Genomic DNA, 17388 nt, shown 5'->3' with positions numbered 1-17388 from the left:
AAAATCTGTTGTGATAATGAAGAAAGAAAACTGTGTTCAGTTTAAACTCCATGAAAGGATTCATTCATTCATTCATTGAACCTTTTTATTGTGAACTGAATTCCTAGCTTATTGCCTGTTATTTGTAAAGTGACCTGGTAAGAAAGGCAAACACTCGTTTACTCTTCACTACTACAGTTGTGATCTTGGGGCAGGTGTTGGGGGGGTCATGACAGTGAACAAACAGCTTCAGGTCAAAGTGCTTTTAAACTGAAGGAGTCCCACAGGGCAGCATTCTGGGTCCTCTCTGGTTCACTGTCGATGCTGTGTACACGCCCGACATCTGACATTGAAATGTACATTTTATCACGTTTTATATTTCTCAGTTCATACTTCGTCTTTTTTAAATGCCAAACAGCTAAATGTTTGCTGTTAATTCTTGTGTCCCTGAACTCATCACCTGTTTGTTTCCTGTGCCCAGTGAAGCGACGTGAAGGTGTCTCCGAGCTGGACGAGTATTTCCTGAAACGCAAACTGGAGGAGGGCGACAGTCACCCAGCATCCATCGCCGAGTACCTGCAGCGCAGCGACACTGCCATCATTTACCCAGAAGCCCCGGAGGAGGTGACACGACTGGGCACGCCTGAGGCCATCGGACAGGACGACAGTGAGCACGGTAAGAGGTGGAGCCAAGACGAGGTTCTAAGTTACATTTGTATGATTAGAAAATGTGTCCTTTGTGACATTTTTATTATTGTGCATTATTTTATATTATTAGGTATTATTATGTATAAAATACAGGCAGAAATTAAAATCAGACCAACAGGTTAAACAGCCAGACTCACCACTTACTACTTCCTCTTGACCCATCAGTATCTTTCAGCCATCTTTGACCTTTGACCTCTGTCTGTCTGCAGACCTGCTGTCCGGCACACCTGACGACTTTGCCCAGCTGCTCACCTGTCCGTACTGCGATCGCGGCTACAAACGCCTGACGTCTCTGAAGGAACACATCAAATATCGGCATGAGAAGAACGAGGAGAGCTTCAGCTGCCCGCTGTGTGCCGACACCTTCAGCCACCGCACACAGCTGGAGCGTCACATGACCACCCACAAACCAGCCCCAGACCAGGTACAACACACCTGCACCCTCCACCTGATCACTTCATTTCCTGTCTTCTTCTGTGGTTCTTTTCTTGTCATCACATGACTTTTGTTGTGGTCACATGAGAAAGAAATCAGGCATCGTCACACGTTAGCAGCTCCTTCAGCTCAGATGAACCTCCTGAATTTCTCTTTAACGTACTTACTATAAATGACTCGCATGAAAACATCACATTACACAACGCTTGACCAGTTAGAACAGTTAGAACAGTTAAAACAGAATGAACAGTTAAAACAGAATGAACAGTTAGAACAGATTAAACCGTTGGAACAGTTAGAACAGAATGAACAGTTAAAACAGATTAAACTGTTAGAACAGTTAGAACAGTTAGAACAGATTAAACCGTTAGAACAGTTAGAACAGTTAGAACAGAATGAACAGTTAGAACAGTTAGAACAGATTAAACAGTTAGAACAGATGGAACAGTTAGAACAGATTAAACAGTTAGAACAGTTAGAACAGATTAAACCGTTAGAACAGTTAGAACAGTTAGAACAGAATGAACAGTTAGAACAGATTAAACAGTTAGAACAGTTAGAACAGTTAGAACAGATTAAACCGTTAGAACAGTTAGAACAGATTAAACAGTTAGAACAGTTAGAACAGAATGAACAGTTAGAACAGATTAAACAGTTAGAACAGAATGAACAGTTAGAACAGATTGAACAGTTAGAACAGTTAGAACAGATTAAACAGTTAGAACAGATTGAACAGTTAGAACAGATTAAACAGTTAGAACAGATTGAACAGTTAGAACAGATTAAACCGTTAGAACAGAATGAACAGGTAGAACAGATTAAACAGTTAGAACAGTTAGAACAGATTAAACAGTTAGAACAGTTAGAACAGATGGAACAGTTAGAACAGATTGAACAGTTAGAACAGTTAGAACAGATTAAACAGTTAGAACAGTTAGAACAGATTAAACAGTTAGAACAGATGGAACAGTTAGAACAGATTGAACAGTTAGAACAGTTAGAACAGATTAAACAGTTAGAACAGATGGAACAGTTAGAACAGATTGAACAGTTAGAACATATTAAACCGTTAGAACAGATGGAACAGTTAGAACAGTTAGAACAGGTTAGAACAGTTAGAACAGATTGAACAGTTAGAACAGTTAGAACAGATTAAACAGTTAGAACAGTTAGAACAGATGGAACAGTTAGAACAGATGGAACAGTTAGAACAGATTGAACAGTTAGAACAGATTGAACAGTTAGAACAGTTAGAACAGATTAAACAGTTAGAACAGTTAGAACAGTTAGAACAGATTGAACAGTTAGAACAGTTAGAACAGTTAGAACAGTTAGAACAGATTAAACAGTTAGAACAGATTAAACAGTTAGAACAGTTAGAAACGTTAGAACAGATTAAACAGTTAGAACAGATTGAACAGTTAGAACAGATGGAACAGGGTTACGGTTAGGGTTAGGGTTAGGGTTAGGGTTAGAACAGATTAAACAGTTAGAACAGTTAGAACAGATTAAACAGTTAGAACAGGTGGAACAGTTAGAACAGATTAAACACTTAGAACAGTTAGAACAGATTAAACAGTTAGAACAGGTGGAACAGTTAGAACAGATTGAACAGTTAGAACAGATTGAACAGTTAGAACAGAATGAACAGTTAGAACAGTTAGAACAGATTAAACAGTTAGAACAGTTAGAACAGATTGAACAGTTAGAACAGTTAGAACAGATTAAACAGTTAGAACAGTTAGAACAGTTAGAACAGATTAAACAGTTAGAACAGTTAGAACAGATTGAACAGTTAGAACAGATTGAACAGTTAGAACAGGTGGAACAGTTAGAACAGATTGAACAGTTAGAACAGATTGAACAGTTAGAACAGTTAGAACAGTTAGAACAGATTAAACAGTTAGAACAGATTAAACAGTTAGAACAGTTAGAAACGTTAGAACAGATTAAACAGTTAGAACAGATTGAACAGTTAGAACAGATGGAACAGGGTTACGGTTAGGGTTAGGGTTAGGGTTAGGGTTAGAACAGATTAAACAGTTAGAACAGTTAGAACAGATTAAACAGTTAGAACAGGTGGAACAGTTAGAACAGATTAAACACTTAGAACAGTTAGAACAGATTAAACAGTTAGAACAGGTGGAACAGTTAGAACAGATTAAACAGTTAGAACAGGTGGAACAGTTAGAACAGATTAAACAGTTAGAACAGATTGAACAGTTAATAAAAGTAATGAAATAACTGCTTTAAAAAATCGAGATGAGAGATTTTTGTGAGAGAAAAGAAGAAAGGATTGCTGCAACCAACAAAGTGTTACAAGACAGATTTATTCAAAGATGATTTTCCTAAATTATTCAGAAACCTGTGGTGTATTAAGGGGTGAAATTAACTCTATTCCTGGGTTAAAATAACCCAAATGCTGGGTTATTTTTTCCTCATTCCCAGCATCTTTTTTTGAATATTATTATTATTATTATTAACATTGCTATTATTATAATGATCTTATTAGTATTATATATTAATATTATCATATATATATATATATTATTTTGTAATAATCATTATGTTTGTCATTTATATAAAATTACAGGAAAACACAGGAAACAAAACACAGGAAACAAAAGGTCCCTGTTAAGGTGCATTTATTGACATTTTACCTATTTTTGGCAAAAGGACTTACACAAGTTGTTTTTAAAAAAAAAACATTTAACAGTTTGTCACAGTCCAAAATCATATAATTCAAAGTTTCTCAAATCTGGCAAAAGCAATAAATATCTCTCCTCTCCGCTCTCTGTGGGGGTCTGAAGACTGCTCCTCTGTCTTAGATGGATCAGGGAAGCAGGATAATGGAGGGAAAACTGGCTAACTAGCGCGCTAACTAGCTTACTATCCAGTTCACTTACTAGTGCGCTAGGCTAACTACCGCGCTAAAGTTAGCTGATGTTAATGTTTAGTGAGACAGTAAATTCAATTGAATAACAAAAGCCAGGAGACAGACACACTTTAAAGTGACAACTTTAATCATGAGTGCAGATAGGCTATATTGTGGTTATCAGCTAACATTAAATCATCTGTACACTAGCATCTCGTAAAGAGCTTCAAGCTAGGTAGCTAGTTAATAAATGTCACAAATTAAAAACCCCTCAATGATACCTTATCATGTTTGTGCAGTGAAATGAGTTAAAGACCGTGCTGTTTACCACAACTTATTAAAATAAAGATAAAATATTAACATTAACCTACCACTTCATCCTGTCCAGCCTGTGTCTCAGCCTCTGTGAGAGAAGGATCCAGATCGATCCGCAGTTTTGGCAGGAATGAACCCCAAACATCCCCTATGACCCAGCCTGAACAACCCAACAATGTGTTTAAAGTCACTAAACAACCCAGAATTATGACCCAACACAGTTAACCCAACAATGTGTTTACAGAAACAACCCAGCACTTTTTTGAGTGTAGATCAGTCAGACATGAAACTATTGATCAACATTAAAGTAGAGCTGAAGAGGGCCGAGGATGGAGCCCTGAGGAACTCCTCGACATTTTACTGAGAATCAGCCTGCAGGTAGGTTTCAGGTCAAACCACATGACCACAGGCAGGTCATGAAAGGCTGTTTAACAACTGCTCTGATGATGGATCATCTGTTTCCATCATTCTTTAAACAAAATCTCTGAAATGTTTCATGATTTCAGCTGCTTCTTGTTATATGTACAATAAACTGTTCACATAAATACATATTTAATAGGCAAAACTATTGATCAAGAAAATAATAATCTGATTACAATAATGAAAATAAAGCAGCCCCAACTACTACTGTACCAATCAATCGATTTGTCAATTTCATTCAAGTTAATGCAACATAAGAAACATAAAGGACTTCACTCCAAATACACACACACACACGCACACACACACACACACACACACAAAGCAGTACACAGGTATTAATAAAGCACTCGATAATAGCTGCGTTCAATAATAACTAATAAAAACAGGAAGTGAGGAAACACCAGAGACAGAACTGAATTTAAAAACAGTTAACATTAACCCCCCCGCCACACACACACACACACACACACACGCACACACACACACACACACACACACACACACACACACACGTGAGGTGTGTGAACACAAGTAAACAGATTAAATATGAAATATACATGAACAGATGAATATATTCAATTCAGTTAAAGGTAAAATAATCCTTCATGAGTCTGTTTTTCTTTAATACGAGTATCACATCTTCACATTTTACAATCTCTGTCAGGCTGAGGATCTGGTCCAGTCCTCCCAGTCCTCCCAGTAACATGTGGTGTTGTGCTGAAACTCTTTCTGTCTTTAAACAGTGTATTCCTCCCCTTTAAGGTGAACCTGTTCGATGAGAGCTGTAATAAACACACAGACATCACCTGTACATCTGTGTGTGTGTGTGTGAGTCAGCAGCATGCACACAGGGCTCGCTCGGTTCAGCTGTAATCTAATAATAATCTGGTGTTAAATGTTTCCTGCACACGCCTGTTTGCTGCCGCTCATCATCCAAAACTCACATCACACTCAGTAACGAAGTAACCAATTAGACAGCGATCATAACCAGATCTCCTGAGTTCAGTCTGTCAGCTTCAGCCCTCCTCGGATCCCAGGCTCCACACCTGACCCCCCCTCACCAGCAGCAGATGGTCTTTTCCCTGCTGATCTGCAGCATCATAATCCCGTAAGGACTTTAAGTGCTCGTTTATTTGTGTACTTCCTCTGAATTAAAGTGTTAAAGAGACACTGAGGAGAGTTTCTGTTTCAGAGCACGAAACAGGAACCAAATCTGATCTGTCATCACAAACACCAGTTATTTTTATTGTTCACACACACACACACACACGCACACACGCACACGCACTCCATGATACTGTAGACCTGAGGAGGTTCACAGCTTCATGTCACATCTAAAACCTTCACGTGTCTGAGCGCTGTGTTGAAGCTCTGGATCACATGAAGTTTGAAATGAAGGATCAGAGTTACACAAACCGTCACATCCGCCCGTCACACGGACGCCTGCATGTTAACAGGGTTTTAATGACAGCAGGGTTAATCATCATGTGTTTGAGTCTTGAGCTGCCATCTTTGTTCTTGTGCTCTTAAAAAGCAGCTGAGTTACAAACAGAAACAGTTTGTCCTTATTTAAAACTGCAGTTTGGGACTCGGAGTGCCTCAAGAATGTTTTTATCAATTCTAAATTCTTCCTTTAATTCATTTTAACATGTTTATAAATCTGGAACATAAAGACTCAGTGACGCTAAATCCCCGAGGACTTTGTGTTCCTGACCTCCAGTTAAATGTAGGAAAGAACGTGTCTGCAGCGTAAATATTAAACACATAATTCAGAGTTCATTCAGAGGAAGATTTTCATGTTAAAACTTTCAGTGTGTTTCTGATATTTTAGGGTCGAGGTGATGAGTCAGCTCTGTCATGGCCCTCTTCTTCTGCTTCTTCTGCTTCTTCTTCTTCTTCTTCTTCTTCTTCTTCCTTCTGCACATGAATTTATCATGTTTATTTTTACATCGTTTGTCTGATTTAACTCCAGAAGAAAACTAAAGAATAATCTGTTCCTCCTGTGAAATAAACAGAGTTTATCTCCCTCCAACAATCATCTGCATGTGAATCGAATGGATGAACACTGAGCTCTCTTCTCTACAGTCTGTGGGGGGGACATCTCCCCCTGATGTTTGTGTTTGTTTATCTCTTCATTTGCATTTCAAACAGCGGGAATGCACCTCCACACAAACTGTTACCTCTGCACAGCCCACACGGTTTCTCAGAACGAGCACAGATAAAAACAGCTGAAGAATCTCTCACATCTGCTTCACTAAATACTATTAAATTCCCCGTCAGCCGTGTTCCACTCTGTAATCTGCTTCCCTCTCTGCTCGGAGACTCCCACTCGTCCTCCGTCTCATCATAACTCTGTTTGTTTTCTGTCTGCAGCCGCTGCTGCTCAACGACGCAGCTGGAAACCGCAAGTTCAAATGCAGCGAGTGTGGAAAAGCCTTCAAATACAAACATCACCTGAAGGAGCATCTTCGTATTCACAGCGGTGAGTCGTCCCTCCCCCGACACACGGTCTGACTGCTCATCTAATAACTCATAGCCTCCCCGATCCACGGAATGACTCATGACATTTTGTGACGAGTCAGTCGACCTGTTTCAGTCCTGAGTGATTCAGAAGACTCAGCTCAGAGACAACCGAAAACTTTTCTTTGAATACAATCAGGAAACAGATTTGATCTTTCTCAGTACTTTGTCCTCTACGGCAGGAACAATAATACTGTGCTCCTCCATGAATGATTCATATTTACACATTTATGTCAAGTCATTCTTCTACAATTCACTCTGATGCTGCTGTTAAATATTGATGTGTTGTAGGATTTGACTGATAGAAGCTCAAACCTGCCAAATCCATACCAACAAACCAACAACTTTACGTACACATAGTTCACTTTGGGTTTAGTTAACAAAAGGCAAAACATTGCCAATAATACTCATAATTAGCTCCAAAAAACATTCTAAATTGAAAACATAGAAAATAATCCACACTGGATGTTGTGTTTCAGGTGAGAAGCCATACGAGTGCTCCAACTGTAAGAAGCGGTTCTCCCACTCCGGCTCCTACAGCTCCCACATCAGCAGCAAGAAATGCATCGGCCTGATCGCTGTCAACGGACGAGTGCGCAATGGAAACAATGGCAAGCCTGGCTCCTCCCCGAACTCCACAACCTCCTCACCTGGAAGCCCCGCCCTCGCCCAGCTCCGCCACAAACTGGAAAATGGACGACCGCTCGGCCCTCCAGACCAGCAGAGTCACCTTGACATCAAAGCTGAGCCGATGGACTTCAACGAGTACCGGCTGATGATGGCCTCGCAGCATGGGTTTGGAGGACCAGGGGTCTACCTGAATGGCCGCAGTGGGAGCCCTCTGGGCATCCATAGCTCCTCTCAGAGCCCCCTTCAACACCTGGGGGGCCTGGGGCTGGACTTCCCTATGCTGGGCTATGCAGGGACTCTGGGGAACAACCTGAGCGAGGTGCAGAAGGTGCTTCAGATCGTGGACAACACAGTGTGCAGGCAGAAGATGGACGGGAGCCCAGAGGAGATCTCAAAGCTCAGGGCCTACATGAAGGAGCTGGGGGCCCAGATGGAGCAGCAGAAGCTGGCCCAGGCCAGCTTCAAGGTGGTTGGCCATGGCAGCCCCACAAAGAGCATCATTGACTACACACTTGAGAAGGTCAACGAGGCCAAGAGTCTGATCGACGATTCCAAGAGGCAAGTGGATGTCAAGAAGGAGAAGCCAAACCACTCCATGGATCTCAGCAGTGAGGAGAAACCCCTTGATGGCCCAAACCAGTTCCTGCCATTTTCCTGCCAGTACTGCAAGGAGACCTTCCCAGGGCCCATCCCCCTGCATCAACATGAGCGCTACCTGTGCAAAATGAATGAGGAGATTAAAGCGGTCCTTCAGCCGGCTGAGAGTAGTCCTGCTGGCCGCAGGGTGGCGATGTGCTCTGAGCTGTCCAGTAATGAGCGGGCCACCAGCCCCATGAACACCTTCAAAGATCACGTTTCGGTGCTCAAGGCCTACTTTGCCATGAACACTGAGCCCAACTCAGAGGAACTGCTCAAAATTTCAATCGCTGTCGGCCTTCCTCAAGACTTTGTCAAAGAGTGGTTTGCCCAGTGGAAGAACCAAAACACCCACGGAGGCAGTCTGAGGAAAACGTCGCCCCCTCCTGATCGTGGTGGATCAAACATCAACCACTTGAGCCGGTCTCCAATGTCACATCCTGCCGTAGATTTACATGGAGGTCTCACTAACGGTGATGTCTCCCACAGACTCACAAAGGCCAACCAGTTTACAGCCAACAGGCAGACAACAGGAGACAAACCACTAGACCCCTTGGACCACTTACGAAGTAACACTCCATCACCCCTCAACCTTTCCTCTACTTCCTCCAAAAACTCTCAGACTAGCTCTTACACTCCAAACAGCCTAGCTTCTGAGGAAGCCCACGGGGATATACCACTGGATCTGTCTCTGCCCAAACACATGGCGCAGAGGCTCATCTCTTTGGGAGAAAAGCGAACCAGGCCCAATGGCTTCATCATTGAGCGCAATGGTGAGGCACAAGGACGAGAGCAGGTGTCCAGGCCCTTAGATCTGGTCCACATCAAGAAGGAGGTCCTGGGCTCTGACGGTGGAGGGAGCTCTGTCCACCAACTGGAGAAAAGCTCTAGTCCCATTTTTGGGATTAACCCCTTTGGTGGTGGTCCAGTCTACACCTCTCTACCACCTCACGGAGCATTTCCTCCGCCCACCTTCATGTCTCCTGCCCAGGCCACCATCCCTGGTCTGAGGTCCTACCCAGGCCTTGACCCCATGAGCTTCCTACCCCACATGGCCTACACCTACGCCACCGGGGCGGCCACATTTGCTGAAATGCAGCAGAGGAGAAAGTACCAACGGAAACCAGGTTTTCAGGTAAAACTAGACAACAATCCAGATATTGTCAATAATGCAATCATATTCAGTCCATCTATCCATCATCTGTACAGTTTAGTTTGGGGGCTTGTGGGGGGCTGGGCCAATCCCAGCTGACATTCGGCAAGAGTCTGGGTTAGAGGTCTTCACGGGTCCACCAGAACCCAAGGACCTGGAACCCAAACTGGGGACCCCCCAGTTCTGGGTCTGTTCAACATTAAGTGTAATACCTGAGTGGATCCAGGAAGACCCGGCCATGATTAGAAAGCGTTGGTCATGATGAAAGTGCTGTGTGTGTGTGTGTGTGTGTGTATTTTAACTTGCAACAATGTGTTATTTGGATGAGAACGTGCGGGAAATAAAGCGGGGAAAAAACAGAAGAAAGAGCAACATCGGGTTGAGTGACGTGTCACGTGACTGCAGGTTCAGAGAAAAGTTAAAGATGGACACCTTCCTCGCTGAAAGAAAAAGAATATGAAGAGGTAAAAACAGCAGCTTCTAAACGAGCCGCGCGTTTGTCATCCGTCTGAATGACAGCAGGTGGACTTTTAATCTGAGATAACTAGTGGATTAGCATCTCTGTTTTTATCAACGCGACATGGATACCAGGAAACCTGGATGTGTTTTATGAACTCTCTTGGCGGAGGATAGATGATATGCACGGCCAGGCACAGGGGAGAAGGCTACGGCACATTGGGTAGGACAAAAAGGTTTGTTTTGACAGCTGACTAACAGTTACTTGTTAATAGAAATCAGCTGTAAAGTCGGTGCTGATCTGGTCTGTTTCGCCTGGTCCGGCCCGGCTCTGACATTTCTTGGTTCTGCATGGGTCCGGGTCCCAGCTTTCAAATAATTGACGGGTCCAGTTCGGTTCCGGGTCGCACATTTCCGGGTCTCTTTGGGTTCGGGCACAAAATTTTGGACCCGTGAAGACCTTTATTCTGGGTACATCCTGGACAGGTGGCCAGTCAATCACAGGGCTGACACACATAGACAGACAACCTTTCACACCTACAGGCAATTTAGAGTATCCCTATACCAAACTAAGGCAGCAGAAAAGTTTCCCAACAAAGGGAACGTCCAAGAAGCTAACCTGGTAGAGCGTGGAACATTTAAAGCTGAGTCCTGAGACTGTCCAGGTTGATTCCAGCCCAACCCCCTTTGCTTCATTTCACACCTGCTCCACCCTCTTACACCTTATTTTACCTGATCTTTTCAGCTGCCCCATCCCCACTTGAGCAAAACTGCCCCAAAAATAATCTTTAAAAAAAGAACCTGAGGTAGACTTTTGGTAGGTAGGTAGCCATTAATCCAACCATTCACCCTGACCCACATCAGAGGCACCACAATGACAGAGGGGGTAGTCCAGGAAATCTTCTGTTACAGGAAGAAAACCAGGGATCCTAACTTTGAGATGGATCCTTCAGAGAGGGAATATAGGTGGTTAACCAGGTCCAGTCCTATCTCTCCTGCAGCTTGTGGTCTGATTTCAGCTCATGGAGTTGCCTTGTTGTCATGATATGATTCATGATAAAGTTTTGGTCTCTGGCTATACCTGGGGACGTTGCAGCTTGTGGTAGGAGCCTTAACTGATGACCTGGAAGACAAGATGTCAGTCAAGTGCCTGAATACAAATGGCTTTTGAACATCTATATTGTTATGATCACTAGGTAACTGCTTCTACTGAGGAAGTGTGTGAGACAACTGGAAGCTACGAAGTGATCTGTGGGTGTTCAGTAAACACACGTAGATTGAATTGATGATCTGGTGGTGAACTTTCTTTGTTCCTTCCTCTTTGGTTCTTGGAGGAATGGCCTAAATTTGGAAGTAAATCACCAGTTTTGTAGTTTATCTGAAAGGACAATCCCAACACTTCATTCAAACCCCCCCTCCCCATATGTCCCCCCTTTTTTAAGAGTCTCCTGGATGAAGGGGACTTACCCAGGTCGGGCCTTTAAGCCCTGTCCAGACTTGGGATCATGCGGGCGGTGGGGGGTGGGAGCAGAATGTCTCTGAGTGTGAGGCCGACAGGTGTGGGATTATCAGACGTATTGAACGCTGTGTGTTTGTGTCTCAGGGGGAGCTGCTGGACGGGACGGCGGACTATCTGTCAGGCCTGGACGACCTGACAGACAGCGATTCGCTGCTCTCCAGGAAGAAGATTAAGAAGACTGAAAGTGGTATGTACGCGTGTGACTTGTGCGACAAAACATTCCAGAAGACCAGTTCCCTCCTAAGACACAAATATGAGCACACAGGTATATATAACATTTGGACACTTCTTTTTACCCCACCCCCGATGCTTTTGTTCCCTTCCCCTTCATCTCTTATGTCTACACACTTTTGTTTCATTCTCTCCTTTATCTGGTCACGTAGCCCCCTCACTTGTAGTTCTTCTTTTCTCTGCCGTTGTTTTGTTTCTGTAACCATGGCCTTTAACATGTGCCTTTCTTTTCAGCAGGGGGTAGGGATCAGTTAATATGCAGAGGATTACATAAACAGCCAGCGCCCCAAATATACAGAACATTCTCATTCATACTGTGTTTAATGTGTTTGTGTGGATGGAGGGGGAGGCGTGTGTTTGCATGTGCATGTGTGTGCACTCACACTGTACTGAAGATCAAACAGAAATATTAATTACAGCAGAGAGATGGTCCATTTCTTCCATTCTGATGTGGAAACAAACAGTTTGTGATATGAATACATCAGTAAACATGGTGCAGTTCAGCTCCCTGTCATCCTCAGCTGCAGCACTGAAACATGAAATATACAGCAGGTTTATGTTGCACTGAAGTCCCAGGTGTCCTCACAGAGACACTGATACACCCCAGTGGGTCCATATGGAGACCAGCAGCATCTCCTCATTGTCGTTTGTTCTCCGTCTCCACAGAGGAAATACTACCCGACTTTCATCCTTTAAAAACAGCTGTGTAAAAAAAACATGTTTCATTTTGTAATGGAAGCAGAACAATGGTATTGATGTGAAAGTGCTGCACACTATTAATACAACTGTCTGAGTCTTTATCCGTCTGATCAGGATACAAAACAAGTAAAATTAGGGTGAATCTGAGGTTTGTGCAGACGTCACAAAATACATTTTTAGGTCAAATCCTTTTGCATCATCTTTTCTGGAATCTGTTTTCCTGGAAGCCTGCTCGGATCCGTCCCGAGAACGAGACTTTGTGATGCAACATTATATAAAATCTCACAAATCAACCCATTAGTTCTTTGAAAACTAAAATAAGATTATTTTCTATTGAGGTTTGGTACAAGCAACAGGCCGGTGATCCCCCTCTGTAAGAGCTGTGACCTTGTTCTCTTTCAGCAGGTGTCAACAGGCTCACAGGACTGTTGCTGATGCACAGAAAAGTATCGGCAGCTCAAATAATAAGCAGCAGGTTTACACTTTTCTCTTTACTGTGTTATTATGGAGGTCTGCTCTGATCCGTACACATCTCCCTCAAACTGTCTGCAGAACTAAAAATAGCTGTTTTTTCAATCGAGTTTGGTACAGACCAGAAGCCACAGATCTGGATTTTCTTGGCACAGCGTCATGTAGATTTGAAGTTTGTCGGAGGACTTTGGCTCATCCTTCCTCATCCAAGGATTGTTCTACGTCCAGGAACGTCCTGGTGCAACTTCTTAACCTGAACCGCTTTGGTGCAGGTCACAGCTGATGGTGTTACCTGAGTGCCATCCTGTGTAAAGAGCTGTGACCTGCTACCTTCGTCTGTTTCACTCTGTTGCATCATCCCCCCCCCCGTCACTCAGAGCAGGAATCCACCGTCTCGGTTATTTTTGCTGCACTGTGTGTGTGTGTGTGTGTGTGTGTGTGTGTGTGTGTCTGTTACAGTAAACTATGCCAGCTATGGTGGCTCTTTCAGGCGTTCCAGGTCTATTTGTGGCTACGATTTGCCAGCATGTGTGTGCGTGTGTGTGCGCGTGTTGCATGTGTGCGTGGGACGTGTGTTTGGACGTCGTTCAGCGTGTCAGTTGGCAGCAGAGAGAAGCTTCCTGTTCAGTCAGACGGAAGAAAATTCTGCTTGTATGAAGTCGTAGTAAAACAGGAGTGTGTGTGTGTGTGTGTGTGTGTGTGTGTGTGTGTGAGTGAGTGTGTGTGTGTGTGTGTGAGTGTATGTGAGTGAGTGTGTGTGTGTATGTGAGTGAGTGTGTGTGTGTGTGAGTGTCAGGTGGAGTGGGGGTGTTACGGCTCCTCATCAGGTTTAAATCCGGTGCTGTGATGTCATCGAGCCGCCGCAGGTTCACGTTTCCTCGCGCCGTCTCCGGCATCTCGTCTCGCTTCACCATCACCACGGCAACAGATGGACACAGACAGTGACCTGGCCTCTTATTTTTGAGATCCGGCTCAGTGCGGAGACATTTCTGGAAGTTAAAAGTTTCAAAAGTTCAGATTTCAAACAGATCTGTGATGAAACTCTGACACGAGCCGCTCAAACCGACCAGTCACACGTCGTCCGACATCATAACAGCCAATCAGCTCAGAGAGCACTCTCTGATTTAGTTTAACAGGAATCACTGATTAATAACTTTCATGTAGTCGAAGGTCAAAGTGACGTGAAACTAAAGCCTCAGTCACAGTTCACTAACATTTACTGCATCATACAACAAGTCGAATACATGGAGGAAGTAGAAGACTATCTAAATAAAGTGCTGTAGCTAGCTAGCTAGCTGGTAGCTCCTGTGTGTCGCGGGGGAGGGACAGTGTGACAGAGGTCCTTATGATTCACTGCTGGGTCAGACTGTGGAGCACAGGTGACGAACACAACGCAGAACATGAACTGTAACGTTTGTTTATGGCTCAAAGGGAACTTAAACAGCTCCTGTGTGTGTGTGTGTGTGTGTGTGTTTGATCACGTGTGTGTCCTGTCTCTGTCCTGACGTGTCTCCTCCTGTCTCCTGTGTGTCCTCAGGGAAGCGTCCTCACCAGTGTCAGATCTGTAAGAAGGCGTTCAAACACAAGCACCACCTGATCGAGCACTCGCGCCTGCACTCCGGAGAGAAGCCCTACCAGTGCGACAAGTGTGGGAAACGCTTCTCTCACTCAGGCTCCTACTCACAGCACATGAACCACCGATACTCCTACTGCAAGAGGGAGGCGGAGGAGCGCGAGGCTGCCGAGAGGGAGGCTCGGGACAAGGGAGGAGGAGCAGGAGGAGGAGCAGGCCTGGAGCCCACTGAGCTGCTGATGAGGAGGGCCTACCTGCAGGGCCTCGGGCCACTTGGGTACTCGGACCCCGAGGACCAGCAGGAGGACGGCACCATCCCGGGGGATAGCAGCAGGGGAGGAGCAGGACGGGAGGTGGAGGAGGTGACAGACAGACAGGAGGCAAGTTTCAGGGAACGAGATGAGGAAGAGGAGGAGGAGGAGGAAGGAGACAGCAGGAGAGAGGAGGAGGGCAAAGGCACGACGCAGCTGATGGACGAGAGTTCACGAGAAGGGAAGACAGACGTCCGGTCGGAGCAGGACGACTGAGCAGAAACACTTGTCACGCTGGCTGGACTCGGAGGGAGGAGTCTTTTATTTTGAAAGGACTGTACTCAAATTATTGGGGGGGGGGGGTGTTACCTGTTAGATTTACTTACAAAAACAGTGACATCATAAAGGTGTGTTCTACCCAGCAACAGGACTTTATTTGTCCCAAAGCTTCACACTCAGCTCGCAGCTGAAACAACAACCTGAGATTAATTTGTGCTTTTATGCTGAAATAAAACAGGAAGCAGAACTACAGGAAGGATGACTCGTGACCTTTGATTCATCAGGTTCAATCAGTCCGTTTAGACACACTAGTGTTATTTTAACCTCATTACGAGCCGATTTCTGCTGTTAGCTACCATGCTGTTTGCTAACCTTAATTACACAGTTCATGCTAACATTTGTTAGCAAAGATGAGGTGTTATGTAGCCTCTTCAGAGAAGACAGAAACATTAATGAGCACGAATCTAAAATAACGTCAGGTTTCTAGCTGTTCACCAGTTGTAGGATTTGATGCTAACCGTGCAGCTAACAGGGTCTGCGCACACTGCAGCAAACACAATGACAGCGATGGCTAATGCTTGTTAGCTTAGAGAGCTTAATCTTCATCTACACTAACTTTATATTGAGGTGAGTGTGAGTGAGTAAACACAGTAGTCCGGTGAAAATTGAGATCAGTTCAGTTGGTTTAGTTAAGCACTAGCATGTTCCTAGCAGGCTACCATGTTAGCGGTTAGCTCTCTAGCTAAAATACTTCAACATGTTGCTCAGCGAGTAGACTGAATACGTTTGACTAATTAAACTAAACATATAATCATACATGTGTGAGTGTTGACAGGAAGAACCTGATCATTCAGACGTCATGACGTCATGTGTCCAGCTGCTTCTCCTGAAGTGAACATGAGCCCCCCCCCCCAGGTCATTTTGGTACGGTCCCGGAACTGAAACTCGATGGCGGCAGACATCCCGTCATGAAGCTGGGTGGGATTGTTTAAAAATCCACATTATGCAAAAAATAGGAGTGAAAATAAAAGAAGTAATAATGTTTCTCATTATAATAAATGAAGCTGTTGTTCATGTACAGTATTATAAAGGCCTAAAAGCTGTGTGGTGCTATAATGTTCTTAACTTCCTGTGGCTCGTGTGTTCCAAACCCCACTTCAGGAAATTGCACTCGACCCCCCGAATCACTACAAAATAAAAGAATAAAAAAATAAAGAGGGAAAAACCTCGAACACGCGGTCACTTCCTGTCAGTGTTATTGTCGTACTTTGTCTTCTTTAACTGTGACGTTTTTTATTTTGATCCTTTTATTATTTCTGCAAACTAACCACACGACTTTGGGCCTCCTGATTTTTCTTATTTCTTTATGTGAAGGAACATTTAAACCTGTGTGATTTTCAAAATAAAATGTCGATGTGAGTCTTAAAAAGGAGAGGAAGGAGCGTGACACGAAAGGGCTCCATTTAAAAAGATAAATAAAAAAGGACAGAGCCTTTTTGTATGTTTTTCTCCAGAGAAAGCCTTATATGCAAACCTTTCACCTGTTTCTGCAAAGTGCCATCCCTGTACAGTGTACACCTGTCCTCTGCTACACTCTTAAAATGACACGTCATCTTGTTTCGACCGTCAGTATTAGCTTAGACGCTGTTTGTTAGTTTACATATGTTTGTGCAATTTCATGTTTCTGTTCCATGACAGTATTCTTGTCAGTTTTACTTTTTGTTGAATTTTCCAACACAAATTTCATTTTTTCTTCTTATTTGAGAATTGACCTTTTTATTTATGTGACTCATTTTATATTCCTAATTTTATTTATTTCATACTGTAGTGTACAGCACTAGAGTTCCTCACATAGATATATTTTAGTAAAATGATTCTGACTATTGGAGCTGAACGATGAAGAGACGCCGTCGACAGTATTTGGAAAATTTAACGTTTTTTTTTCGTTGCAACTTTGAAACTACTGGAAATTCTAAATTTGGGGAACTTTTGATTTTTTGATACCATGATTATTGTGAAAACACTGTATTTTAAAAATCCACTTTATTCACCCGGTTGAGGAGGTGACGCGGACTGGTGATGGTGACGGTGATGATGATGGTGATGGTGATGATGATGATGATGGTGATGAAGGAATTCCTGAAATGTCTGAAGTATTATTAATTTTAAATGACCATGCTCGAATAAATGTAGCCAAAATTAAATTTTAATAAAACTGTGTTATTCTTCTTGTAA

General features: G+C 43.5%; 1 protein-coding gene across 2 annotated transcripts in view; it reads left to right on the top strand.

The window, feature by feature from the left end:
* Window positions 1-17388, top strand: part of zeb2a (zinc finger E-box binding homeobox 2a) — a 55747-nt gene extending 38359 nt beyond the window's left edge. The window contains exons 5-10 of one of the 2 annotated variants that reach the window (XM_069662581.1): window positions 461-655; window positions 897-1111; window positions 7109-7217; window positions 7735-9656; window positions 11734-11914; window positions 14588-17388. In XM_069662581.1, the coding sequence (XP_069518682.1) occupies window positions 461-655; window positions 897-1111; window positions 7109-7217; window positions 7735-9656; window positions 11734-11914; window positions 14588-15150 (3185 nt within the window). In that variant the 3' untranslated portion in view covers window positions 15151-17388. The remainder of the gene's footprint in view (window positions 1-460; window positions 656-896; window positions 1112-7108; window positions 7218-7734; window positions 9657-11733; window positions 11915-14587) is intronic. The other variant, XM_069662582.1, reaches the window with a different exon arrangement.

Source organism: Semicossyphus pulcher, unplaced genomic scaffold (assembly GCF_022749685.1).
Source record: "Semicossyphus pulcher isolate SPU_LCO1_2020_fin unplaced genomic scaffold, fSemPul1.0.p SCAF_15, whole genome shotgun sequence".
Classification (NCBI taxonomy): Eukaryota; Metazoa; Chordata; class Actinopteri; order Labriformes; family Labridae; genus Semicossyphus; species Semicossyphus pulcher.
The sequence above is the reverse complement of the archived record's forward strand: the minus strand, read 5'-3'. Positions and strand labels throughout refer to the sequence as shown.